We start from the raw sequence: 27,019 nt of genomic DNA, 5'->3' as shown, positions 1-27,019 counted from the left end.
AAAATAATACATTCAAAGACAAACAATTTGTTCCTTGGTCATCGCCCTCACTGGTGCTCAGAAGAATAAACAACAAGGCACACAGAAAAGTGAATGCTATAAATCCTCTTTAGAATTTGGAAGGAATAGTTGTATCGTTTCTTTTGTCCTTCGTTATTGAAGACAGGCTAATATTTATGATAGCTTTAACAACAATTCACGATTCTATTGTTAACACGTAACATGCTTCAATTAAGTTTTAGTACGTTATGATTTCATGCATGTTAACAAAATAATAGGTACCTACCTTTAATTGCTATATGAAAAATAAATTTCATAATTATGACAGAGGTTTGTTAAGCAAGAAATAGGTCCCTAACGATCACGAACACACTTGAATATCTAAAAAATAAAGCACCTAACCACAAGCCGTGACTGAATGACATAATAAACACGTTTGAACGTTAGTTAGGCTTATTGTTTGAAAAATTAAATGTTCCGCAACAATGTCGCATAAAGAAATATGTAAGTAGTTTAATATTATTGCATACTTACTTTAAGGTGATGGAATTTTTATGAGATGCAAGCGTTATACAACCATCAGGTGTGTGTAACAAAGGAACAAGTTTTATATTTAATTAGAAGCTTCGTGATCGATTATCATCAACACATAGATGTGTACGTTAGTTATTCTGTTCGTGTGCATCTTCCGCGGACGTAGCGGCTATATAATTACGTCGCAGTTTATAAAATTGAATAATTCAAGGTGAGCCATAATGATGTTTCTGCCTATAAAGACGATGGACGACAATATTCGATGGGCAAAAATAAAGACGATCACGCAATTCGGATCGTTTGCGTCGTTTAAAATAGATTGACTTTTCACAATACCGTTCATTGTGCAAAACATTTTTTTAGTAACGGACAGATGCAAGGTCAACCGAGACAGGTATTACATCCCTCCGGTTTCATCACGTTTACAATAAGTCTCTGTTATTAAATTTTATATTTTATAAGCATGAAATTAATAACTTAATTAAATAAAAAACGCATACTGTTTACTGATTTCTTTATTAGATATCGCCGGTACAATACTATTTGACCAATTTAAAATGCAATGTTTATTGTATCACTTTGAATAGTAGGTAATTCCGAACGCTATTTGTACACAAGACACATACACAAATTGTAGACTTATTTTTTAAATAATACACGGCTTTATTCCTATTTTTTGTCTGGTGTGTAAGAGAATTATAACAGTATATCCTACATCATGTAACAAAACATACCGCATTATTGTACAGTGCAAATTATTCATAATATTTATATTCGACCTTATCCTACAATTTTTAATCTCTTATGATCACACACAAGCGATAAAATAATACTGCTAAAGAAAGGACATTTGTCGAGACATTTCGATATTTGCGACTGTAACGTGTAAAAATTACCGCAGACATTATAATGCAAGCGCATAAAATCGGCAAAGCCAAAAAGTCAAAACTTCCAGTACTTTTGTCAAAGTTCTTAAATACACTAATGACAGTAATTAGTAAGTATGCGGAAGATCGAACCGGGTGGTTCTCGATTTCTATAACATAGGGCCCGCAACGGCATATTAAAACTTGATAATATCTCGTTCAATTAGTAAAGACACTTAAATGGTGGTCATGGCGAAGTCCCTTGGCACCGATCCATGAAAGACGACGAATTGCAATTACAAGATGTCGGAGGAAGATAGATTTTGTTACCTAATAAGAAATGATTACTTGACTATCGAAGTGTGTCTGCCGGGAATTAACATTCGATTTATTGCGACAGAAAAATCTTTTGACTTGGTAAAACCCCTACTGCGTCGTAGACATACCTAAGCCACCAAACTACGATGAACTGAGATATAGTGTTAATGTTTTATTATAATCCTCCTAGATATCGATCAATTCCTTTTTATTAAGTGGTCACGACTTCGTCTCGCGGAATTAAGTTACGTCATCTTATTTGTTATTAATTTTTAAATACTTTACGACGTAAAAAATAACGTTTTGTACAAAAAAAGTAACACTAATCAACCTCAATGTTTTCCAGATATTTCACTAAAAACTAATTTGCTTCATTATCGACAAGCTAATACTGCACTGCAATGTTGAGAAAAGAGAATTCCCTTAACATACCAAACAAAAACTAAGAATATTAGTCTAAAATTAAGTTGTAACCGTTATTCGCACTCAGATCATATCGTTTAGAACACATTTAAAATTAGATAAATAGTTCTCTATGCATATAGCATTTGCATACATAACTACTATGTAAAACATATCACGGACCAGTAGGTTAAATGAGAAACTAAAGTTCCTAATACACTAGGGGCGCCTATCTAACATTACGATTGATAAATACTCCATACAAGCTATATTCGACTTAACACTATGTAGCAACATATCACATCCATTAATCGATCCATAGCCACAGTAATAAAAACACTTACTGACAACCGACCACACTTAACTATTAAATTAGTGGGATTGAATATGTACTTGAAAATTCTACATTCACTGAGTAACATTAGCTTGGAGAAATTCAAAACTCTTCACGCATTCATTACTATAATAATAGTTGTAGTTCATTCGAAAACCGTTTACTGCTGATCACTCTAAGTAGTGTTATATATTACATCATGACCCATAGGTAAGTACTTAAATTATTACGCATCGAATCTATGTCCATAAATTGACAATTTGAAATAAAAAATGATTGACTACGTTTTGTATAAATTATGTGTATCTACAATTTGCAAAATATATGCTTGAAACAGTATAAGTTTGTGACAAAAATATTTTACTACTTCATATTATTCGCCTTGGAGCATCCAATATAAAAATGATAAATTCGTCATGGTTAATCACCACTTTGCATGTTGGAAGTATATGTCATCCCGTTAATGGTTTGCAGAGTATTTATTACCACATTTTACACCGTTAATACATCCCCATACTTGTACATTGGGAAGACTAATATCTTATTGTATTTTATGTCGTAAAATATCCTGTAATCTAGAACTACGAGAACATATTTCAAGCACATTTACATCAAGAATGATAGTCATCCTACCGAACCGTAGGTTTTTTGGATTTTGACATTAATTAACACCAGTATTAAACTGGTAGAATCAACATATAAATGATAATAAATAAGTATGGACATTAAATTATAACAGAAGAGCTTAAGAGGAAGAATGATAGTAGTATAATTAAAGCAACGCTATTCACTCAGACGTAAGTCAATCAACGCTCGGTTTTCGCGCACATCACTGAATAGACACACGAGAACTCATTTGAACCACAGGCAGTCATCACTGTTTACCACTGGGGGTTAGGCGGCAAGTAGCCCTCGGGCGCATAGGTCGGAGCAGGCGGGGCACCCGCGTACGGCGGCACCGGGCCCGCGGGACCGGCTCCTGCATAAGGCGGATAGTACGCTCCTCCACCGTATCCGCCATAATATGCAGGGTTGGGGTAAGCACCGTAGCCCATTCCATATCCTGTTAAACCACATGCAATAATATAATACTCTTTATATAAAGCTTTTTTTATACTTCGGATAGTGAAGTCATATATAAATGTGTAAAGTGAATCTTGTCCAGATTCCCTTTACTAGAAATTATAATAAAACATAATCCTTTGAAAATTTTATTTACTCACCTGGATATTGACCGTAGTGACCTTCAGGGGGTGGATTAGCCCCTGGGTAGACTTGGCTGGGTCCAGCGGGTAAGGGACCTGGTATGGTCGGTTTAGAAAGGTCAGTGGCGGTAGCGGCCGTACCGCCGCTCATCATAGCAGGGTGGGCCATACTAATCGGCGCCGAGGACGACTTGTGCGAGGGCATGTGACCTGGGTGTGGATGTACCAGCGACGAATGCCCGAGTGGTGGGGGCTCGTGGGCAACAGGCCTCATTAATCTCGAATGTGTGTTTGTAGTCTCAATAGGTGCGACCGGCACTGGATGTTGTGGACTCATTTCCTGTTTCCGTGGCCGCGCTGGCGCCGATGTAGACCCTAACAAACTAGAAACACTATGCGACATGCTAGGACCTGTTGGGACCTGAGGTTCGGGTGTACCGTCCGGTTTAGTCGGCGATCTCTTCTTCTTAGGTTTTGCACCAGGCCTCTCTTCTCCAGTTGGTGAGTAGGACTGTGTGATATCATCCAAATTCTTTCGGAAATCCGGCATTCCCTCTTTATTAAGTACACTAGCAGTTCTTTCCAACTGGCTTAGACTGGATTCAAGTGATGGGCGGCCAGCTTGTCTCTGATGCCTATAATTTTTCAAAGGGTTTATCTTTCTCTCGACCGCCTCGGCATGACGAGTAGTGTCTATTATATCCGTCCTTAAGGTCTCGGGCTGAATAGATCTCTCTGGAACATTTTCTTCCACGTTCTTATTTTCTAAAGCGTCCTCCGACGGTAGCTTTTCATCAGTAGTTAAGACGAGAGGTTCTGGTTCCGGTTTGGATTCCGTCTCTGTTATTGTACTTTGTTTGTCGTTCTCGGTGGCTTTAGAACTTTCAGAAGTTTCAGTCTTAGGCTTTTCTTGATCTCCCTCACTACTGGACGAGGGTTTTGTGCTTTGCTTGTTCTCATCATCATCGTCACTGTCTAACACGTGAGTATCTTCATCAGAGGTTACCTCCATTTTAGGATTAGCACTGGCTTCACCACCTTCTGCCTCGGCTTTCTTTGGATCCTTAGGAATTTTCGTAATACTTACAGATCCAGGTAGACTAGGTCGTAATATTCTGCCTTGCATGGGAGACTTAGATCGCATCGCAGAATATGACCTAAGCTCTCCTAGCCGGCTTCTAATATCAGAGATTTTCTGTCCCGGCAACATAGGTCTTCCCATTTTATTCTGGCCTATTATTGAAGGTCTGATGACTCTATGAAAACCGGGCCTAGGACCAGTCTTAGAAGTTATAGTAATAGCAGAATTATTTTTTAAAGATCCAGGTATATTCGCTCCTGAGGGACGACTGCCTAAAACTAGAAGAAAATATAAAGTTAGTTTCAAACGCTTCGATACATAGTAACTAGTGTGAGCAAATTCAGAATAATCTTACCTTTCTTTCCTATAGGGCTATCCTTGTTGTCGCCTTTTTGGCCTAAACCCTTAAACGACGTTTTGATTGCGATAATTTTGCCAGACTCTAACTGCATGTATATTCCCTTTGGAGATTTCAGTACCATGACACGTTGACCAGCTTTCAAAACTATATTCGTCTTCTCGGCCGAGTTCGTGGGTATGACAACGTCTGAAAACATATTAAAAATTAGAAACACTATTCTAGGGCGAATAATAAAAATCCTATACTTAGTACGAATAAATAGTTTTAGCGATTAGAATGTTCAGTCTACAAAAATATGTCCAAGTAACGTCTTTGGGCAGTAGCCGCGTGGCTGGTGGGGTTAAGAGTTCGATAGGTATATGGCAATAGGCTAACCCACTAATACGCGGGACCGACATCGTTGACGGCGAAACACGAGTATAATTAAAACATACACCTCTGCTTTCACCTATCGGGCGTGATGTAAAAAGCTAGCAAGTTACCGAGCGGCAGCGTCATCTCCTGCGCCGTCATGCCCTGGCGGCGCCACACGTCGGCGGGGATCCAGCGCGCGCCGTGCTGCATGGGCCGCACGGACGCCACGGGCCGCTGCACCAGGCTGCCGTCCGCCGTGCGCACCGTGCGGTACGCCGGCGCCGGCTTCGGCGCCAGCGCCGCCTTCTTCTCCAGCTCGTACCTGACACATGAACGTGTTCGTTATCATCTAACTTATTACACTTATGATACTATGCATGGAGAGACTAAAGGCCTTCCTATAATCTGGTAAACTAGCAAATATTCTTAGGAAATGAGAACTGTGAAAAAGTAGGCTGAATTGGAAAAAGAAACATTTGACGAGTCATGATTTTCGACAAAACGTGCACCAAAAAAAAGTGTACGTCGAACGGTCAGCGTTACGTATACGATTTGTATACAATTGATAATTTTATTTTCTAAATACGTAAATATATAATTTTTAATCAACCATATTAAAGCGTCATCAATAAAAACGGAACTTACCCTCGTTGTGCTAATCTCTTTTCGGCACTAGATAACTTCTTCTCCTTCCTGTCGACTAATAGGGACTCGTGTTGGAATGGCTCCTTGCTCAGAAGCTTGGCGTGATACGATATGACGCCTTGCATGAGTACGTCGATATACTTGTCTTTGTGTTCAGAAAGATCTTTGATCTCAGATTCCTAGAAATCACGAATACATTTTAGTATCGTAAACATATTATGTCAATGTCAGAAATCAAATTAACGTGAGAGAAACAAACTTTAAACTTATCATTTACCTTTTCATCATTATCGAAACATAGATTAGTGATTTCCTTCATAGAAAGAACAGCATCGGGGTTGCATTCGTCAACGACGCGATCTGCCATACCTTGCTTATTAATCTGTCTGTCATAAATCTTCTTTTCTAAACAACAGTCCATTACGAAACGGTACACGAAACATGGTTTCTTCTGACCATACCTAAAGTAGGAAAAGTAACATGTTAGTCTTAAGGTAATAATAAGACCTTAATTTTAAAGGAATGCGCACTTGGCCAGCGTGGTGGACTCAAGGCCTAACCCCTCCCCCTCTTTGGGAGGAGACCCTTGCCCTGCAGTAGGACAGTAATGGGTTAAAAAAATGTTTTTACTTGCCTGTAAACTCGACATACGGCCTGTGTGTCATGGCAGGGATTCCAACTCGCATCAAACACTATTACTCGGTTCGCTCCAACTAAGTTGATACCGAGCGAGCCCGCTCGAGTCGATACAAGGAACAGATAAATATGTGGATTTGCATTAAACTCGTTTATTAGCTTTTCGCGTTCCAAAGCGTGCGTTGACCCGTCAAGACCTACGAATAAATATTGATATGTAAGAGATCCTTCTATTGATCTAAAATTTCACACTATATCGCAATAATACTTACGATAGTAGTTAGTATTCCTCTCCCAAAGACAATTTGTCCCAGGAATAAAATTCTTTTCTAAAAAGTCCTCGATGAGATTCAATGTGAACAAACTCTGGCTAAACAATAGTAATCTATCTCCCATTTTAATACTTTCATTTAGAATGTAAAAGAACAATTCCATTTTCGCTGAGTTCTCAATAATACCTGGAATGTAATCTTTAAGTAGTTCAGCTGCCCAATCATAAGTCATTTCCTCTGCTTTCTTAACAATCGCTAACTCCTCTTCTCTACTCATTTTCTCTTCTTTTTCACTTTCTTCAGACTCCGAGTCGTCATTATTCTTTTCCTTAGATGTCTTTCTGTCACTCCTTCCTTTAGCTTTAAGTTTACCCTTAGATTTAGCTTTATCTTCCTTTTTGCTGTTTTTACCTTTTCCCTTCTTGCCCTTTTTCTGGGTCTCCTCTTCTGATTCTGAACCATCAGATTTACCACCTTCGCCTTTATCTTTTTTCTTTGTAGTATCTGTTTTTGGGTCTTTTAATAGTAAAGGTTCAGTTCTCAACAGTTTCTTTGAATCGTCCTTAACAATTTTCTTTGTATCTAAATCCTCAATCTTTACTTCGCCATCTGATTCGGATTTAATTTCAGTTTTTTCTTCAGCTTTGAGTTTATCAACTTCAGTCTTAAGTTCTGTTATAGGCCAAGACGTTACGGGGCTGCCCGAACTGGCGCTGCCCAGTGGAGTTTTAGTCTCAAGATGAGGTGGGAAATTCTGATATGAGCATGGAAAGTTGCCATTAGAACTGGCTTCGGGCTGTTCAGGATATGAAGGAGCGTTAGCCGGATAGCCGTAGGAAGGATTACCGTACGATGAAGATGACGTATTTGGTGCTTGTTGAGGAACATTCGGTTCAGTTTTAATGTCATTAGACGTATAGTTTACAGGAACACTGGGCTCATTTTTGATAGCAGGTTGTTGATTTGGCACATTAGACTCGGAAGGTTGGCTTGGAGGCATGTTATTAGTGAAACCAGGATAGTTCGGAGGGTGATTCTCATACTGGTTGTAAGGCGTCGTATTATTTCCGTATGACGGAGCGTTTCCGCCGTATGGTGGAGGATAAGGTTGGTTAGGATAGCCTTGAGCAGCAGGATTATTAGGATAACCACTCGGTGGCGCGCTGGTATTATAGTCTGAATACCCAGGTTGATTGTGGTAACCCTGGTATGGAGGTCTCTGTTGGTTATTGTAACCTTCCTGGTTATTAGTGTAAGGTTGCATCGCATTGCCAGGATACGGCTGATCATTTGAAGGTGTGTTATAACTCGGTGGGTAATGTTGAGAGTTATTGTATTCAGGTGGTGGATTCCCTCTGAAATCTTGAGGCGGCTGATTGTTCTGATATTGGGGATTATTGTAGTAACCAGTGTTGCCATAATAACTTTGATTTCCCCAATAATTCTGGTTGTAACCTTGTGCACTTTCAGGCATATTTTGTGGGTACTGATTAGGATAGTTGTTGCCATAAGGTGGCTGTTGTTGGTAGTAGCTTCCATCATAGTTTTGGTTGTAGCCTTGATTGGGAGGATAATAGCCTGGCCCAGGGTTTTGGAAATTATGGTATGGTGGGTAGGACCCGGAAGGTTGGTCGGGTCTGTATGCATTTGGAGGGCCACCATACGGGTTGTTTGGTGGGTATGGGGCGTTGCCATATATTCCTGAATCTGGACGAGGCCCCATTGGCCCTGTTGTAGTGTTAGGTGGTATGGTCGCCGCAGGCTTTTTTGATGCTCCCTGAAACATTTAGAATTGCAATAGTTATCATTTTTCGTTCATAATTCCTATAGCAATTGCTAAGGAATACCTAAGCGTGTGCTGATTAACATAACCTTTTTTTTTTGCAAAAAAGTGTTTATGATAACACTTACCCGCGGTGCAGCAGTTCGTCTCGGCGGCGCCGTACTACGACGTGCTCGTCCCTTTTTAGTAATTCCACCAATCTCTTCTAAGTCCAGATCTTCTTCAATAGCAGCATTTATCTCACTTCGCTTTTTGAGGAAGTTGTACAACACGTCTGGGTGATTCCATATCTATCACAAGAAAAATGTTTATACTATACAATATAAATCCAATTAGAAAGGCTCTATACACTATTACAATCGTGCGAACTACGTCATAATTAAAAGAATCTTAAGAATCCGACAATGTGAAAGCGCGAGCGAGGGAGTCCAGTAAATGATAATTATGACGTACGTTCACACATTTGTAGTGGACTGTGTACAGTTTTCAGTATCCTGTGACCTTTTATATAACAACAGTTACTTGAAACATTTCATACCTTGCAACAAATTGCGAAAGCTTTCAAAGGATTTGGCACTGAAGTGGAGCGAACAACCTCGTTCATGAACCTGTCGTACAGTTTACGTTGCAACGGCGTCATGCGTATGAGGAGCACGTATTCTTCCTTCTGAGGTAAAGTTGACTGTAGTACAGCATGCGATCGTCTGAAACGAAAAATATCATAAAATGTAATCATAATTAATAAACTGGCCAAGCTAAATAAAACCGTTTAAAAATAAATTACTCATTACTATACCCTTGTTAGGCATGGGTTTCGCCCTGGATTGCGATAGGTTAGGCCTCAAGTCAAAGAGAGTTTTATATATTAAAAAATATTTGGCCCAAATCGGAGACTACGACTATGCAGACAGCGGATACTAAGTATGTTTCGATCATAAATATTTTTTTCTGTTTCGAATGGCACCTTCTCGACCCAATAAAAAGTAGTGGTTTGTGACAACTTAACAATTATTGCAATCGCACACATAATACAAAATTTTGCATTGCGTATTGTTTTCTAATAATAATACATTTCAACTTACCTTTGAACGAAACCCACAAGTAGTGAATGTAGCACATGGGCTCTATATCTCATGAGCCTGATGTCCTGCGGCGTGGAGTCAATACACTGTCCGTTCTGGATGGGCCGCTCGAACATATTGCAGAACTCTGTCTTACTGCCGAGGTAGTTCGGACGCACGAAGTCTACCATGCACCAGTATTCTAACAAGTTGTTTTGTAGGGGATAACCTAGAACATAACATTTTGTAGGATATTAGAGGGTGATATATAATTTTAAGTAATGGCCTGTCAGCTGACCCTCATTTATTTATTATAAAAAGTAGTATAATATTGAAAGTATAATATTCTAGTTAGATTAATCTGAAATCTAGCACGCAACTTATGTCTATATTCTAAGACAGTAGAAGTTGAGGAGCAGGTTTAGGACAAGTCAAATTGAGACAGCTTTTTTATGATTTTTGCACTTTTTTACATACAGGGTGTCCCAAAACTCAACGATAATCCGAGACAGGATGAAAGGCCAAGTCATACCGGTTCTAGGAAAAATAAAAAAAAAATTCTATATCACTTGGTTCAGCAATAATAGACACTTTTCAAAAAAGTTGAAATTCCACACCCTTGGTCGCATTTTCAAGTCCTGTGATCACCAATGTCACAATTTCGCTGTGTTTTTTTCAATTTCGTGATCTTCATTAAATATGCTATTAATCGTAAAACAAATTAATGCACAAAACATTGTTAATTTAATAAAAAAAGTTAAGTTTTAGTGAGTCATGGTTCACAAAAATATCGTTAGTTAACTTTGACGCTTCATATTGAAAAAAAAATGTACTACACTACCCTTGGCAAGTTATTTCAAAAGTTGGCGCATTTAATCAAATTTACAAAATGGTGCAACACTTGCCACTTTTCTTGCCATTAAAAATGTTATTTTTATTTGAACGACGAGTGTCCCCGAAAATGGATCGGACGGAGTGGTACAATTGTATGGCCTCCTCGTTCCCCCGATCTAAATCCAGTAGATATTTTTTACTGGGAATGCATAAAAGAAAAAGTCTATTCGATATCAATACAAAATCTATCAGAACTTCGCCAGAAAATTGACACAGCGTCAGAAGAAATAAATGCAAGGAATTTTGCTTGACTGGTAAAAAGATCTTTTGTACGCCGTTGCAGAGCCTGTATTCGTTCCAGAGGAAAGCAATTATTTTTAGTAAAGAGGTAATTGAGTCAGTGTATAACCAATATTTAATGTAATAAACATAATAGGTACAAATAATTAAAAAAAAAATGATCGTTCTTATTTAATTATTCTCCTTAAACTAATGTAATTCCGAATTGTTTTCCTCTGACACGAATACAGGCTCTGCAACGCCTTACAAAAGACCTTTGCACCAGTCAAGCAAAATTCCTTGCATTTATTTCTTCTGACGCTGTGTCAATTTTCTGGCGAAGTTCTGATAGATTTTGTATTGATTTCGAATAGACTTTTTCTTTTATGCATTCCCAGTAAAAAATATCTACTGGATTTAGATCGGGGGAACGAGGAGGCCATACAATTGTACCACTCCGTCCGATCCATTTTCGGGGACACTCGTCGTTCAAATAAAAATAACATTTTTAATGGCAAGAAAAGTGGCAAGTGTTGCACCATTTTGTAAATATGATTAAATGCGCCAACTTTTGAAATAACTTGCCAAGGGTAGTGTAGTACATTTTTTTTTCAATATGAAGCGTCAAAGTTAACTAACGATATTTTTGTGAACCATGACTCACTAAAACTTAACTTTTTTTATTAAATTAACAATGTTTTGTGCATTAATTTGTTTTACGATTAATAGCATATTTAATGAAGATCACGAAATTGAAAAAAACACAGCGAAATTGTGACATTGGTGATCACAGGACTTGAAAATGCGACCAAGGGTGTGGAATTTCAACTTTTTTGAAAAGTGTCTATTATTGCTGAACCAAGTGATATAGAATTTTTTTTTTATTTTTCCTAGAACCGGTATGACTTGGCCTTTCATCCTGTCTCGGATTATCGTTGAGTTTTGGGACACCCTGTATAGAAATTACATATATAACTCACCGGTCAACACGATTCTTCGTTTGGTTCGCATTTGCTTCAAGGCGTACGAAATATTAGAGTGAGAATTCTTGATACGATGACCCTCGTCACATATAACTAAATCCGGACCAGGCTTCACTAATGCTTCATACATTTCTGTAAAGTAAATATGAATTAATAAATTACCCAGCTATATTCTATCAGCTTACCAACTGCACCATCATCAGCGTGCATCGCACGTGTACCTCGCGATTTCTCGGGATAAAATGAATACCAAATAGAAAAACATGGGTAACGAATTTTATCAAAATCGGGCCAGTAGTTTTGGCGTGATTGAGTAACAAACATCAGTCCAAACATCCAAACTTTCGCATTAATAATATTAGTATAGTTTTTCTGTAGCTGAACAATCCCTAATATATAATTTGATACTCACCATCCAACATTTTCTTATCCTCATCATTGGCAGAGTCTTCCTTCTTTTCTTCTTTCTTAGCTTCGTCCTTGAACTCGTCAATTTTTGTCGGATCTCCATCTTCTTTGTCCAACTTGGATTCTTCTGAATTCTTTAATAGAAAAGTTTTTTTGCAGTTATTTATTTATTTGCAAACAGCAAAGACGATTGGAAAACCAGTGCTTCTAAATTTAGGAAAGCTTGCAGATACTCCAGGCCAGGGCACACAAAATCATTCTTTACATTTCTACAGGACGGCCCAAAACTAGATGAGAAACTGTAGTGCAAAAAGATATCAGTGAGTGTGAGGTTTCCGAAGATGTCCACAAAGCGAAGTGGAGGAGAAAGACTAGGAAGGCTGACCCCACTACCATATGGGATTCATAGCAAGGAAGAGAGACATTTTTACAGTTCTCATCAGAACAAAAAATATTGTATAAAAGTAGAGTGATTTTTTTATAGGTACCTGTGGATCTTCACCAGGAAGTTCAAGTTTCTTCTCCTCCTTTTCTTTTTCAGCTTCAGCCTTGGCATCCGCTTTCTTTTTCTTACGAGGTTTCTTATCTTTTTTCATACTGAGAAGCCTGTACAGCTCATACCCTATCATCAAAACACCACCAGTTGTTGTCCAGTCCTGAAATAATATTTCAATTATTTATTAAAACAAAATACAGTTAAGGTCAGTTACTAATTTATACTGGCTGTTTACTATTTTACTAGCAGCTATCCTTTACATTAAAAAGTAAAAAAATATCGATCATCATAAACACCTGCCAAAGACAACAATTGACACATAATAATAGAACAATGAGTAAGTTTTATGTAACTCTACCTTTACGACTTTAGCTCTCATCTGCAATGTCTTGTGGCTGTCATTGAGTACGTAGATAGGAAAGTTCCTGGGTCGCACTTCGCCATGTGCCGAAAGAGGACTTGTGGAAGCATCCAAAGGAAGCCACATGTTAAATTCTGCTACCTAAAAAAATATAAGAGACAAATTAATGTCTGACAAATTATTGTTTTTATGCAGTCGTAACTACAATCCAAAAACTATGCACAAATTTAATGTATAATAGAATACGGGAATTAACGCGAACACGCATTTTACCTTAAAATGCCTAACGTTTCGGCGCAGGTTGCACTCGCCGTTGCCGCAGGCTGACTGGATTGGCATTTTAAGGTAAAATGTGTGTTCGCGATAATTCCCGTATTCTATTATACATTAAACATGCAACGCGAGAGTTTAAAAGTTATGATATGCACAAATTTGATTGCATAATGAAAGTGATGAAATCCGAAGTACATACATGCATTTCGGAACATTCGGTAGTAGCATTATATTGATAACAAAGAACATAAAAGCGAGTACTTCATTTAAAACACTTACCCAATTCTGAAGTGTGTTTATTGGCATAATACACAACACAGTTTTAGAAGTGGTGTGTCGAAGGAATATATCACAGAAGCATACGATTTGCAATGTTTTACCGAGGCCCATTGAATGCGCCAATATACATCCGAAGCCGGTTGACGTCGAGAATCGTTCAACAGATTCTATAATGTTGTCAAATAGGAATCTTACACCACCAATCTAGAATGCAAATAAAAAATAACTAGGTTACAAGTATGAGTTAAAATACATACAAAATCAGTTTATCGTAAATCAGCAGCTTAAAATATTGTCAATGTAGTTTTAGCTACATACTGTGGGAATCAAGGAGTGTACACTTCAGTGAATGAATTCATTAATCCTAGATGACATGTATTCATACCAGCATAAATCAAAGCGCATCAAAAGATCTTAGAATTGATTTCGATGTATTTTGATCGCCAATTTAGAGATTTACACAGTTATAGAGTAAAAAGTATTACCTGATGAGGTTTGATGACCCTCGCAATTTGAGGAGCCAAAAATATATCCTCCTCATTTTCTGGATGACCAATGTTGATCAACACACGACCTTGTTCATCAGGGATGTTATAGGCATCATTCACATGGAGACCTTGAAACATGAACATACAAATATATGCATTAAAATATTGTTTTAGATCTATTATTAAAGTTGAGCAAATAATAATTTGATATAAAACTACCTTCATTTTGTCCCTGTCTGCCTCAAAGTAGGGTCATGTGTATTTACCTGAGTTACTAGGATCTTCTTCGGCTTCAGGACTAGGCGGCACTTCTGAATCTGACAGCATTATGCAATCATCAGAATCAGATGACGAAGACGAAGACTCCTCACCACTGCTGCTATCAACTATTTCTACAACCTACACATAACAAAAGTATATGTTAACTTTCCATATTTCGTCATTGAATGTGAAAATGCTCTGTATTGATTTTGTAAGGATTAATTCAAAAGAGAACAATGATTACTGAACTCCAGATTTAAACCCTAATCATGATAACCTTCCCTAATCCAAATTCCATAAAATTATTGCAAGGATCTTTTGTAAGAATGATTTGAGCCCACAATTTCTCAGACACTAATCAAATTCATGTAAAAATTCTAACAAAACTTACTACTATTCAAAATAGCAATACTAACCTCCTTTTTATCAGTCTTCTGATCTGGTTTTCCTGGTTTCTGTGCTCCAGAGGTTGTAGGCTTAGGTAACTTTGTTACTTCCACCTGACCAGCCTTCATGGTAGTCTTTTTAGTTTCACCTGATGGTAATTTTACTAGAACTGTGTTTGGCAAGCTAAAATAAAATTTATAAACACATTAGTATACTACATATCTGAAAACAATTTGGTAAATTAGAGGTTGAAAGTGAGAGTACATACTTTAACTTTTGTCCAGGAAGGGATTTTTTCAAAATAGATGATCCACCTTGTAATAATGATAATGTTTTCTGATGAATTTTGTTTTGACGATTCAATGCTATTTGTCTTTGAACCTGTTGATATAAAACTTATGAAAACAATCTACCAACCACATTACATACACATTTACAAATCTTATAAGAAATCCAATGTGTTTCTTAAGTAATAGATACACTCAATATAATAATGTGAATCCTTCACACACTTAAATAAGATGTAGCTGTTTTAAGTAACACATTACCTCTCTAATGATCCTCTGTTGTTCCTGTACTCTTGCCAATCTCTCAGACTCCTGACGCTGTGCAGCAAGAGTCGAGGCATCCAAGTTCTTCTCATCCATCACTTCTCTGATGTTTCGTCTCACATTCAATGCATTTGTATTTGGTGCTTTTTTCTGAAACATTTTATTTATCCATTATAGATAATTGATACAGCTAAATATAAGCAAATTACCTACACATCTGGCTAAAATGCCTAATGAGATGCATGACTAGGTTTATCTTTCCAATACAGATATTAAGATAACTACTTATAGAGCTAGCTAATAGAATAAAGCTGTGTAATAGATCGATAGCCAAGTTTCTTCTCAGATGAGATACAAAGATGTTATCAAAATAGATTAATGATTAACTACAAATGATTGACAATATAATAGTACAGAAATGTGAATCATTACGATTTATATTCTTCCTCTAAACATAATATTATTATCATCTTCAAGAGGCATCATACAATCATTACAATGTAATAAGGTAGGTAGAGTTATAAAATAGTACAATAAATGGACCTAAAACTGATAGGTCATACTTCTACTATAGCATAAACATGTTATGAAATGAATGCTCAAATTACACAATGTTCTTCATGTAATTTGATAGATATCATGTTCAAGATTATTGTCTACAATTGTACTATTTTATAAAGGCCTATTATTTATATTTTATTGGTGTTGAATCATAATGATAAGCTTATCATATAAGCTTGGGTTCAGAACCAGTTTAACCTGTAATGTTTCCAAAATATACTGTAAAATAAATAAAATTGTAATTATGTTATTGTAAACAAACATCAAAGAACACATATTTTAATTTAATTTCAGTATTATAAATTTAACTCTGATATCGGTTGGTAGTAAAAGTTTCAAGCATGGTGTTTAAATGATACTTTTTGTACACACATGTCTTATCTCAAACAGCTGAGATTGTTGTGGTTAAAAATCTCAGTAGAAAAATATAGGTATTTAGGATATCTGATAACTATTAACACAATATCATTGATGGTTATATCAAAGCTTTATCAAACAGGTGCTAGAAATGTGATGGTTATGTCTTTTAGATATTTTGAACTAGTTTACCTCAAAGTATAATTAATTTATTAATGGTTAGGGCTTGCCTTCTAGGTACAAACAAACCAGTCTGAGACCATTTTGTAAATAATGCAAAGTCTATACACACATGCAAATATTTAGAAGTATATCTTACCTCTTCATCTCCCTCTGGTTTCTTTTCACCATCATTAGGTTGTTCCTCACTTTCATCCTCTTTCTTATTTATTGGTTTTACACTAATCTCACCCATTTCTTTTAACTTCTCAGTAATATCAAAATCTTGGCTATTCTCCTCCTGTTTGATGTCTAACAACTCATCTGCTGTTTTTTCAGGGCAGAGTTCACTCTCTTCCACTTCAGCAATTTCTACATTTTTGTTGTCTAAGTCACCCTCATCAATAATATCACTGATAGAAAGTGTTTTAGGCTCCTCTTCCTGTTTAACCTCTTCTGCCGGTTCTGCTGGGCTCTCAGAAGGCACAGGGACCTCTTTTGGAGGTTCACTGTTGCTCTGTGTATCCCGTTTAGCCTCCACAAAGTCACCAGTTTCCGGATCAATGTAACTCTCATTCTCCTCATTAAGTTCTTGCACAGCACTAGGGTTAACCACAAATTCCTCCTCTGAAAGTCCATCACTGTCTGATTTACTGTCTTCACTTGAAAAGTCACTTAACTCTAATATGTTGTTACCAACTAAGCTGCGTATTGTAATACCTGTGTCCTTTTTGAGCTTCTTGGTGAAGTCATGAAAGCTCTTCACGGCTTCCATCTTCCTTTTGTGGCTCATCGGTCTTGGTCTCGGAGCAGCGCGCCTCCGAGCGTTCATAGCGGCTGTCTGGGCGAAGTGAGCTCGCTGTATCCTCGCGATTGTCTCGTCGTCATCTTCACTGTCTAACACCTCTTCCTCAGATTCTTCTTCCTCCTCCTCCATATTTCCTTTCATCTTATTCTTTACTGAACTCGTGCCGGCAGCATCACCCATGACAATAAACTAACTTCTAATATCTCAGATTTACTAATGCCTATCGCAAGTCATCATCTTCACGAACATTTCTTTGAATTAAGCCTAAAATACACTGGTTTGTTGTTATAAACACTGCCTTATTTCATAGATGGAAAAGGTAATTTTCTCAGACACAAACAGTATTTTCAGGATTGTTCTTTGTAGCGCTTTTACAGGACGCGGCATTAAATAGCATAGGAAATAAGCCGGATGACACAATTATTCACACACCGCGCCTCATCAGATCAAAAAGTACGACATATCAACATATTTGATTTCAATTATCGTTAATAAAATAATGTCTGCAATTAAATTTTAGGAAGCCATTACTTCCGCAATAAATAGCCTATTCAACTATTCGTATAGAATTTGTGTATTCGACAAGCGTGTTTACAAAAATTGTAGGGAGACTGCGTCACAAAATGTCACGAAGACTTTAATGGCAATCGCCATTAAAGTGTTTAATTGCGATTCCCATGTAACAAATGTCCGTGTAAGTCTCATATTATCGTCTCAATCTTGCCATTGAAAATGCATCCTTGTTGTATCAAAACAATGCGTTAAAAATTGTAACAGCAAATGTTTTTGAGTCATGGCAACATTATTGATTTTCTTCATGGGGTTGACATATAATTTTATTAGTCTATGTCATTGCGAAACATTGTCTGTGATCAGATATAAAAAAAACCGGCTAAGGAAAAAAAATATATAATTAAATTGGATTAATAATTTACTTAATTAATTTAAATAAGAGTAAATCAACAAAAATATTTGCTGTAAAATAAAAACATTGAGTCTTTTGTTAAATTGGTATGTAGCGTAGGTACCTACTCATTTAATTTTGTTTTGGTGAATCTGAAGAAAATAGTATTTAGAATTAGTTGTATAAAATATTTAGAAAAATCTTTATTTTCTCAATTTTCATTTTTACGGTACTTACCTACTGTCTACGCATAATATAAACTGGTCTGCTCCAGCCTCCAGCTCCATAATAATCGAATTGGGAACCTTATTATTTGTTCAACATAGAGTGCGAGTACCGATGTCTCGCTACCAAATTAAGAATTAGGTACCTACCTATTTTTTGAATTTTCATGAAATAGGTAGCACATAGTTTTATTGTAAAAAGTATCATATCCTTTCCTACATTCTATTTAGTTATTCCGTAATTCAATTTGTACCTACTGTAACTGAACATTATAATCCCCCGCATTTCACGATATTAGGTCCATAATAAAGGGGGCGAGCATATTGTTGATTATGCAGCATGCGACGGGCACGTTAATAAACTTCGGGCTATTATTGAGAACTTGTAGCTAAAAAGAATAAAATCCTAATAGCACATCACTGACTCGAGAATCGAAGCCTAGCTAAATGAATCATTATAAATGTTCTCGGTACTGAAATGCATGGTGCTCATAACTGCACTTCAATTCTCTTTTTCTTACACCCTAATAAAACTCACTTGCCCACTAAGTCAATGGCTGCTTTATTGCAGACACCTTGCAGGTTTGATGCCCGAAGAAACACAGCAGTAGGTAGGTAGGTAGGTATAAGAATATATTTTTATCATATAGGTACCTACCCTATTAGCAAAGTGACAATAAACTTGGAAAGGAACAAGTAAAAAGGGAGATTAAATAATAAAGGTGTTCGTTTATTCTATTTACATTTCATAGCAACAAAATTCTCTACTAAATAATGCTCAGATATTTATGCGACACCAACAAGACGCTGTTCACGAAGTCTCAGACGACGTTCACGTTCAAATTCCTTCATGCGCAATTCGTAACTGTAAAGAAGATAAAACATTAACATTATAATTAGTTTTATTAGTTAGTAGGAACCTGACCTGAACCTGTAAGGAAGGCTGACCCCACCACCATATGGGACAAATAACTAGGAAGAGAGAGAGTTAGTAGGAACCTAATTATGGCTGGTTCAGGAATCGTGGCCGGGACCATCGTTAATAATCGGGAATGCTATCGCCCAGACCACAGAAACAGTCAAGATACTCTCATAACAAAAATGTCCTCTTAGCAGATATTTGGCAGTGTACAGTTTTAATGTAACCAAATAAACCAGAACGGTTATGTGCGAAACAATATAATGTCGAAAACCATAATATAAGCAAACTCTGTTTCATCACCCATATACCTCAGTAAGATAGTATTACAACGCAAATTGGGCGATGTAAGGAGCAGAACCAACAGCTGTTTGAGGGGTAGAGCTTTGACCTCATTTTCATACTACAGAACATGAATAAAGAACTTCTATGTGAAATTACTTAGGATAAGCATTTAGGCTCCTTTTTGGAACCTATGCAGAACTTGCATACAATTCCGATGTACTACAGACGTAATATAAGAAAAATTATCAATTAATCGAAATTTGGTGCTGTTTGGTCATTTGTTGTTTTATTTTTCTAATAGGTCATTCATTACAAAGACAGATGATTTATAGTAGTGTAGGTAGTTAATGTATCTGAACTCAACTTAGCCTAAATTACTTGGAGGTTCGGAATCTTTTCCAGATCAGGATGTTTAGGAAAAGGTTCTCCTAGAAACAAGGTTCTGTTTAGGCATCAACATCTTGAAGCACTACCTTCCACCTATTTTGACAAAAGAAAAAGTGAACTCAACTTGTTTAATAAAATAGCAATAGCATTATTGTGTTATATTGAATACATTTTGTTTCTTAAATTCAGCAAGCTGTATGTTCTGCTATCAGTAAACAAGAAGGTTCCTACCTAGCATCTGACTTCACAGCCATAGACTATTAGTAATAGTAAAAGGTAACTGTCAAAACATTACCTTGTTGTTATTGGTATTTTTGTTATAATTTGCTGATTTATGTGGCAATAAATAAGGTATGTAATTTCGAGACATTACAGTACTCTAAAATGTAGTTTGACAACTTAATATTAGGTTCAATAAAATACATACTCATCCTTTTCGCAAATCAAGTAGGCATGTTTCTCGTGGGCACACTTGTACAACATAGGCATGTTTTTATAGCGGCATGTTTGATATTCTAGTAGATGATGGGCACAATAGTCTCGATACTGCTGTGGAATCTTGGCAGAGATGAGTTCAGCTTCCTTAGCGACCATTTCTAAAAAATAATTTGAAAATGTTGGTATTCAATCAAACATTTCTCACTCAATATGATTCACAAAAAAAAAAACAAAAAGCTATTTAAAACACGGATATCATGTAAACCATGATTTGTTACACTTTGTGACTTTGTTTTGACTGCATCCTAACCTAAACAGAATTATGTAACTTTAGTTATAATTCATAATTAAATCAGACATAAAAAGAAAATTGAATGGAGCCTGAAGGATTATTATTACGGTTAATTAATTACCTCTGGGTTTTCTTTGATAGTCAAATCCTGTCTGCGGGTCGAAAGTTGGAGTATCATCCATATAAAGATCTACCTTTTTGGCAGGATAAGATCCTAGCATTTGCCCCATGTTTGCGGTTTATGAAGTAAAATTCACCAGATAAACAGGAGATCTGGTAATTCACGGTTTTATCAATGTAAATAGCTTATTTTTGTGTGATATTGGCCCACAATTAGCCCAGCTGAGTGGAAAACAGTCAACTACAAGTATTGCTAGTTATAATAAATGTGTTTAAACTTTTGGAAATTATCTTTTACTGTTTTACTCTTAACAGCTTAAAAAAAAAGTTATCATGGCTATCATAAGTCAAAGCAGAATTTTTTTTCATATGCTTCCGATTTCCATTCACAAGATTATTGTTAATTTAACATTTCTTAAATATTTTCCGTTTAAGAAGTACAATTAAATTCCATAAGTGCAACACTGTTCCCAACTCCCAAATTTTAAGGGAACTGTCTATTTGACATAGAGTGGTTTTTATTGCAAGATTAAAATACTAATTTTTAGGACGCCTTATCAAGTTTAAAAAAAAATAGTTTTTCTTTTAGAGAATACAGTTTGTCACCTTGCCAAGTTTATCCAAATCGATATAACCGTTATGTATGACTTAAAAGGAGCACGAACCAACAAACTCACATTGACATTAATCATTTATAATTATATGGCTATTACTCAATAACAGAAATATATGCAGTACAACGTACTGATTTTCGCCACGACTCACACACTATTTAACTAGCACAATTTTTAAGTGAAGTATTTAAATATCTTGACTAATTGACATGAAATAATTTTCGCCGAAAGGAGCTGTAGGTATTTAGTACTAGCGGGTATTCCGGAGACTCAATTAAAATAACAAGTGGGTAGAAAAAAATTGTTGAGACAGGGTTATATCGGACGTAATGTAGATGATGAACTATTGCTATTAATTCTAATAATATAATTTAATGTTTATAATTAATTTTATGCTACCTATTAATTATGGATAATGTTTATGTAAGGTTTAAAGACCATGATTTAACAGTTCTAAAGACTGTTGGCAAAGGAACTTACGGGTACGTGTTAAACATTTATTCACTTGTTTTCTTTGCCTACATGCTCCAATTTAATTGAAAGTAGATACATGACAATGTTTTAAACTACCACGCGTATTTTCAGGAATGTGTACTTGTGCGAAACTCAAGATAATACGACATTGACCATAGTGAAAGACATTGAATTAAATATAAAACTTCAGGATCATAAGCAGGTAAAAATACCTACACACATTTTTGATAACTTTCAACTCTCGTTAACTGCACGTTTGGAGCAGTGGTTAATGTGATCAGCTCGTCGCAATAACCGTAGCGCCGCGTGTGGCGGATTCGAATCCCTCTCGACTACTACAATACCTTATCTAGGTACTTGGCTCTAGGCTCTTTGGATATCTTGTTAATTTTTTTTATCTTTTAGGACATAACTAATGAGGTGCATATTTTATCATCACTGAACCATTCAAATATTGTTAAATTTTATGCATGTTATTATACTGATAATCATGTTATGATATCCATGGAATATGCAACTTGTGGCAATTTAGCGGAGTACATGTACCAGAGATGTCCGAAACTATTGCAACAACAGGTGATTAGTTTAACTTTACGGTATAAAACTTCGTAAATTTAACCGGCAACGTCAGCAGATGCCATAAAACATTATATTTATTTTTTAGGAAATTCTCTTTTTCTTCTGCCAAGTTTTATTAGGAGTCAACTATATACACAATAAAAACATTATTCATAGAGATTTAAAAGCAGAAAATATTCTCTTGACTGGGAAACGTGGAATACTGGTAAAAATAGGTGATTTTGGGATTTCTAAAATGTTAGCAAGGTGAGTAAATTTCATTATTACCTACCAGAAAATATTGTGGCACAAATTAAATTGCAGTATTTATTTCATATATAAATTTGTATAATGGTTTTTAGTGCAAAAAAGACCTCGACAGTGATTGGAACCCCTTACTATTTGGCTCCCGAACTATGCGAGGGTAAACCTTACGACAGCAAGAGTGATGTTTGGGCTTTAGGATGTCTACTGTATGAAATGTGCACGCATAAAAGAGCTTTTGAATCGGAGGTAAGCTGCTATTAGTTATGTAGATAGTATGTAGTAGGCACACTGGCACAGGCCTGTTCTTCGGATGAAACATCAATGACGACCAAAGCAATGAATAGGTACTGAATCCGTTAATTGAAATAAAATATAGAAGTTTGATGCTAATGTTAAAATCGCTAATTATGTTGGCAGCTTTATTAAAATGATGGTATTTTTAACTTACTATCGAATAATTATCAGGTGAGTTCGGCACTTTGCAGCTTCTACCAATTAGTGAAAAATATTACCTACTTCGTTCCAGACATTGGTGGGTTTAGTGCAAGCAATAATGAGTGGCAGCGTACATCCGATTGATTTGACAATATATGACAGAAGCATGCAGGACCTTGTGGACTCAATGTTGTCTATCTTACCTGACAAAAGACCCGCCGTAATCGACCTCATAGGACGAAAGATACTTCTACCTACAATTTATACTGTATTCTTGGACGCTGGCGACGAAGAATTATTATATTTAAAAGCAAAAGAATTTATGGATGAATGAATAACAATAATTAATAATTTAAATGAAATAATAAAACAATACATTGGGACTTTGGGAAAGTTTTATTGAAAAAATACTCAGTAGTGTAGTTGCAGTTCTTTTCAGATAATATGCTTTGGAACAAAAATTATACATTGACATTCTATAACCTTTATAATACTAGTTTATATTCTATATTATAACATTATAAAAGTTCAAGATTGCAATGGAGAACTTTTATCCAGTTTTTATCACAATTATAATCTGGGTAACCATAGTATCTGTTCTTTGCTTAATATACTAATTTTGTAGTATCTGTTTCTATAGCATAATATTCTGTAGTATAGTATAGACCCAACACTGTTCTTACCAGCTTAACACATCCACAATTCTAAAAATAATGATTAAAACTAAAGTAAGTAATAAAACTATAAATATTGGCTGCAGTATCTGTTCTTCCAGCCAAAGGAAAGAAAATGTTTCTATTCATTTTAAACCTCTATTGTCCATTTGCCTGGTCTGTCTCCATTTCTTCATCATCCTCTTCTGAAATCATAACAATTAATACAGTTGTATAGTCTTTTTGGGTTATAATAGCCAGATTTATTATTTGTTGTAATGCTGTATTAAATAACCTGGTACTTCAGTTGTGTGGATTGTGTGGTGTGGCTCTATCATTACAGAATCTGTTGTATTCACGATAATGTAGGGTAATTTAAAGTCAGAACAAAAAGAACTGGATAAAAAACATCAGGCGTGTAAATATCGCCGCGTTTGGTGCAACCATAGGTCAGCAACCTACCTTGGACAAATATTTGTGTTAAAATGGTAAAGTATGTGCTGTAAGTATAGTGTGTGTGTTTATCAACTGTCTGATTACTAAAGTACAAACTCGGCTTAGATTGGAATCACATGGCTGAGTATGATAGTTCAAACAAATCACAAAATAAATTATACTGTAACTTTTCAAAGAAAAATTTCTGTAGTATGTAGTATAGAACAGTTCTTGATTGTATGCAAAGTCCCTTAACTTGCACTTGGCCAGCGTGGTTGACTCTAGGCCTCGCTCCTCCCTCATTATGGAAGGAGACCCTTGTAACAGTCTGAAAAGATAAGTGCTGTAAAAAAATGCCTTATAAAATTAAACATCTTACGATTGCCATTGGACTGTTGTTGTGGAGGCAACGGTTTCTGTCCAGGTATTTGGCCAGACTGCAACATCCTTGTTAGCCTCTCCACCTCTTGTAGGGATGATGCGTTTTTGATGGCTTCCCGGATCTTGTGGATTTCTTGTGGTGTGAGATCTGAAAAATATTACATAGTAATAATAATAATGTCAACACATTTTTACTCTTATAAATTTTTGTAAATTAAGGTTTTCAGACTAATGCAGTTTGTAATCACTATACTAAGATACACAACAGGCCTTATGAGCTTAGCAATGATCACTGGTAAATAGTCTAAAATTTCATGTATATGGTATTGGACCCTTAAAATTTTCACCACCTGTAAATCCAATTCCAACAAGGTATTAGTGTAAATGACTGCAGAATCTTCGTTATCAGAAATATTAATTGTAGAATCGATTATGGATTATCATTTATATACTTACTGGTAGTTTTAGGATCAGGCATGTTTCCTCCAGGTACAAATGTCTTGGCTTTTCTTGTAATTTCTTTCTGAATCTCTTTCCCTTTCTTACTTTTGAACAAAGTATTTGCCTCATCTCTTTCTTTTTGTTTGATTTTTCTGAAGTCCAATAACCTCAGTTCAGGGAATTTGAATGCCACATATGCTCTGAAATGAAAAAATAAGTTGATTGAAGAAGATATTTGAAAGATGTAAAGAAAATTCTACTTACCTGATTGATTTTTTGAGAAATAATATTGGTCCAATAACATTTGAAGCACTGAATAAGATATATTATTATTATCACACCACCTAAGTACCATCATCAAGTACAGAACTAATGGAGAAATACTATCTATACTAATATTATAAAGCTGAAGAGTTTGTTTGTTTGTTTGTTTGAACGCGCTAATCTCAGGAACTACTGGTCTGATTTGAAAAATTCTTTCAGTGTTAAATAGCCCATTTATCGAGGAAGGTTATAGGCTATATATCATCACGCTACGACCAATAGGAGCAAAGAACCGGTAAAAAGTGTTACAAAAACGGGGAAAATTTTGACCCATTCCCTCTTAGGTGACGCAAGCGAAGTTGCGCGGGTCAGCTAGTAAAAGATAATTCTCAAAAATAATTACCTGTAATGTTGTTTGTTTGCAACAGGATTGTGCAATAATGATAGTGTTCTTAGTTTAGGTAATGTGGCTAAAGGATCCAAGTCTCCCAGTTCTTGAATATTATTGTTAGTCAATATTAGTGATTCCAAATTAGGGATGTACTGCTCCAAATTCTCACCAATCCTTCTGTAATGTAAAAAAGCATAATATAAGGAAAACTATAATCTGCCATTAAGATACATACTTCTGAAATCACACAATATTTATGTTAAATTGGGTCAGTAAACTTAGAAAATATTAAACCGCTATTATGATATTTAGGTGCCATACCAGTGGACAGCAATTTTTCACCCTACCCTTGAGAAAGCAATGATAAAAACGAAATATTCCAAAGGATAAGAAAACATTGACATAACATAAGATTCTCATGATATTTGTACTTACACAATCCTATTACTGTTGAGTAATAAACATTTTAGCCTTTTGAGTAATGGGAATCCATCAAGTTTCCTAACATCATTGTCAGAGAAGTCGATGGTGTCGAATTGATCCAATGTAGCGCCCAAATTCTCAATCTGCGGTATTTTGTAACCTATAAGCAAACAAGGCGGGAAGTTTTATCAAAACATTAGTTGGTGTCCTTGATTGTAGAGATTGTAAAAGAATATAGTGTGTTGGTGTATAAAGAAAAAAGTAAAGAAATAAGGTAGTTTCAGTTCTTGTGATAACGAAATTATGAACTAACCTCTAAGATCTAACTCCCGATCTCGACATGGATTCATGTATTGCATAGAATTTTGTATAAGTTCTGTTGTTAGCTTCACCATTTTGATGTAATGTATACAACAGCAACTTAGATTTTATTCTTTACTTTCAATGGAACAAAATATTTATTATTGAATGTTTAGCGTTCGCGTCGCTTCGAATCGTGACAATTTGACAATTGACAAGATAAACGCATTTGATTCTGACAAGCGATATATAAAGTTGCCAGGCAGAAGACAAAGGACAAAATTAAAGTAAGGATGGGTTGGGATGGCAACATTTGTCGACGTTAAAAAAACTACCTATAAACTTCTTGTTTAAAGAATGGGGTTAAATCGGGTACGTGTACGTATAACTACATACTGAGCACAGTGAGCACTCGTAACCAACAGTCCTGTATGACAAAATGTATGTTTATGATTTCTTGAAATCTTCTTGATTTTT

The 27,019-nt window shown here is 36.0% G+C and overlaps 4 protein-coding genes across 6 annotated transcripts; 1 reads left to right on the top strand and 3 right to left on the bottom strand.

Moving 5' to 3' along the window:
• Positions 1-1,033: 1,033 nt before the first annotated feature.
• On the bottom strand, positions 1,034-17,912 carry LOC142972923 (uncharacterized). 2 transcript variants are annotated; one of them, XM_076114374.1, is made up of 23 exons: positions 17,250-17,912; positions 16,690-17,156; positions 15,450-15,602; positions 15,170-15,282; positions 14,931-15,084; positions 14,520-14,652; positions 14,251-14,381; positions 13,766-13,969; positions 13,211-13,354; positions 12,845-13,012; positions 12,361-12,490; positions 11,946-12,080; positions 9,874-10,081; positions 9,330-9,495; positions 8,920-9,081; positions 7,009-8,785; positions 6,735-6,933; positions 6,378-6,561; positions 6,101-6,279; positions 5,584-5,777; positions 5,096-5,287; positions 3,678-5,018; positions 1,034-3,517 (listed from the first exon to the last, which is right to left on the bottom strand). In XM_076114374.1, the coding sequence occupies exons 1-23, from the start codon at positions 17,515-17,517 to the stop codon at positions 3,336-3,338; spliced, it is 6,984 nt and encodes a 2,327-aa protein (XP_075970489.1). In that variant the 5' UTR covers positions 17,518-17,912; the 3' UTR covers positions 1,034-3,335. The 2 variants fall into 2 exon arrangements, with proteins under 2 accessions (XP_075970489.1, XP_075970488.1); XM_076114373.1 differs by having other exon boundaries at positions 16,690-17,912.
• A 1,262-nt stretch (positions 17,913-19,174) lies between these two features.
• LOC142973341 (NADH dehydrogenase [ubiquinone] 1 beta subcomplex subunit 7-like) lies at positions 19,175-21,159 on the bottom strand. Its single transcript, XM_076114993.1, has 3 exons — positions 20,908-21,159; positions 20,484-20,652; positions 19,175-19,330 (listed from the first exon to the last, which is right to left on the bottom strand). Exons 1-3 carry the CDS (start codon positions 21,014-21,016, stop codon positions 19,252-19,254), a joined length of 357 nt encoding a protein of 118 aa, XP_075971108.1. The 5' UTR covers positions 21,017-21,159; the 3' UTR covers positions 19,175-19,251.
• Positions 21,160-21,613: 454 nt separating this feature from the next.
• Positions 21,614-23,638, top strand: LOC142972920 (serine/threonine-protein kinase Nek8-like). Its single transcript, XM_076114370.1, has 6 exons — positions 21,614-22,002; positions 22,106-22,196; positions 22,400-22,570; positions 22,659-22,819; positions 22,915-23,065; positions 23,346-23,638. The coding sequence occupies exons 1-6, from the start codon at positions 21,929-21,931 to the stop codon at positions 23,586-23,588; spliced, it is 891 nt and encodes a 296-aa protein (XP_075970485.1). The 5' UTR covers positions 21,614-21,928; the 3' UTR covers positions 23,589-23,638.
• On the bottom strand, positions 23,632-26,762 carry U2A (small nuclear ribonucleoprotein polypeptide A'-like U2A). 2 transcript variants are annotated; one of them, XM_076114371.1, is made up of 6 exons: positions 26,556-26,762; positions 26,255-26,402; positions 25,832-25,996; positions 25,180-25,364; positions 24,722-24,871; positions 23,632-24,113 (listed from the first exon to the last, which is right to left on the bottom strand). In XM_076114371.1, the coding sequence occupies exons 1-6, from the start codon at positions 26,635-26,637 to the stop codon at positions 24,067-24,069; spliced, it is 777 nt and encodes a 258-aa protein (XP_075970486.1). In that variant the 5' UTR covers positions 26,638-26,762; the 3' UTR covers positions 23,632-24,066. The 2 variants fall into 2 exon arrangements, with proteins under 2 accessions (XP_075970486.1, XP_075970487.1); XM_076114372.1 differs by having other exon boundaries at positions 23,632-24,110.
• Between the last annotated feature and the right edge of the window lie 257 nt (positions 26,763-27,019).

This window comes from Anticarsia gemmatalis, chromosome 5 (assembly GCF_050436995.1).
Source record: "Anticarsia gemmatalis isolate Benzon Research Colony breed Stoneville strain chromosome 5, ilAntGemm2 primary, whole genome shotgun sequence".
Lineage (NCBI taxonomy): Eukaryota > Metazoa > Arthropoda > Insecta > Lepidoptera > Erebidae > Anticarsia > Anticarsia gemmatalis.
The sequence above is the reverse complement of the archived record's forward strand: the minus strand, read 5'-3'. Positions and strand labels throughout refer to the sequence as shown.

Bases quoted from the DNA above. Each gene is read 5' to 3' on its own strand.
- LOC142972923 (XM_076114373.1), bottom strand. From the start codon at position 17,517: ATGGGTGATGCTGCCGGCACGAGTTCAGTAAAGAATAAGATGAAAGGA. The intron at 14,382-14,519 runs GTAAATACACAT...TCATGTTTCAAG, and splicing joins AGAAGATCCTAGTAACTCAG to GTCTCCATGTGAATGATGCC. The intron at 13,970-14,250 runs GTAATACTTTTT...TTTGCATTCTAG, and splicing joins GGGTCATCAAACCTCATCAG to ATTGGTGGTGTAAGATTCCT.
- LOC142973341 (XM_076114993.1), bottom strand. From the start codon at position 21,016: ATGGGGCAAATGCTAGGATCTTATCCTGCCAAAAAGGTAGATCTTTAT. The intron at 20,653-20,907 runs GTAATTAATTAA...ATTATTTTTTAG, and splicing joins CTATCAAAGAAAACCCAGAG to AAATGGTCGCTAAGGAAGCT. The intron at 19,331-20,483 runs GTATGTATTTTA...TCTTCTTTACAG, and splicing joins TTGATTTGCGAAAAGGATGA to TTACGAATTGCGCATGAAGG.
- LOC142972920 (XM_076114370.1), top strand. From the start codon at position 21,929: ATGGATAATGTTTATGTAAGGTTTAAAGACCATGATTTAACAGTTCTA. The intron at 22,820-22,914 runs GTGAGTAAATTT...AATGGTTTTTAG, and splicing joins ATTTCTAAAATGTTAGCAAG to TGCAAAAAAGACCTCGACAG. The intron at 23,066-23,345 runs GTAAGCTGCTAT...ACTTCGTTCCAG, and splicing joins AAAGAGCTTTTGAATCGGAG to ACATTGGTGGGTTTAGTGCA.
- U2A (XM_076114371.1), bottom strand. From the start codon at position 26,637: ATGGTGAAGCTAACAACAGAACTTATACAAAATTCTATGCAATACATG. The intron at 26,403-26,555 runs GTTAGTTCATAA...GTTTGCTTATAG, and splicing joins TCGGGAGTTAGATCTTAGAG to GTTACAAAATACCGCAGATT. The intron at 24,872-25,179 runs GTAAGTATATAA...AATATTTTTCAG, and splicing joins GCCTGATCCTAAAACTACCA to ATCTCACACCACAAGAAATC.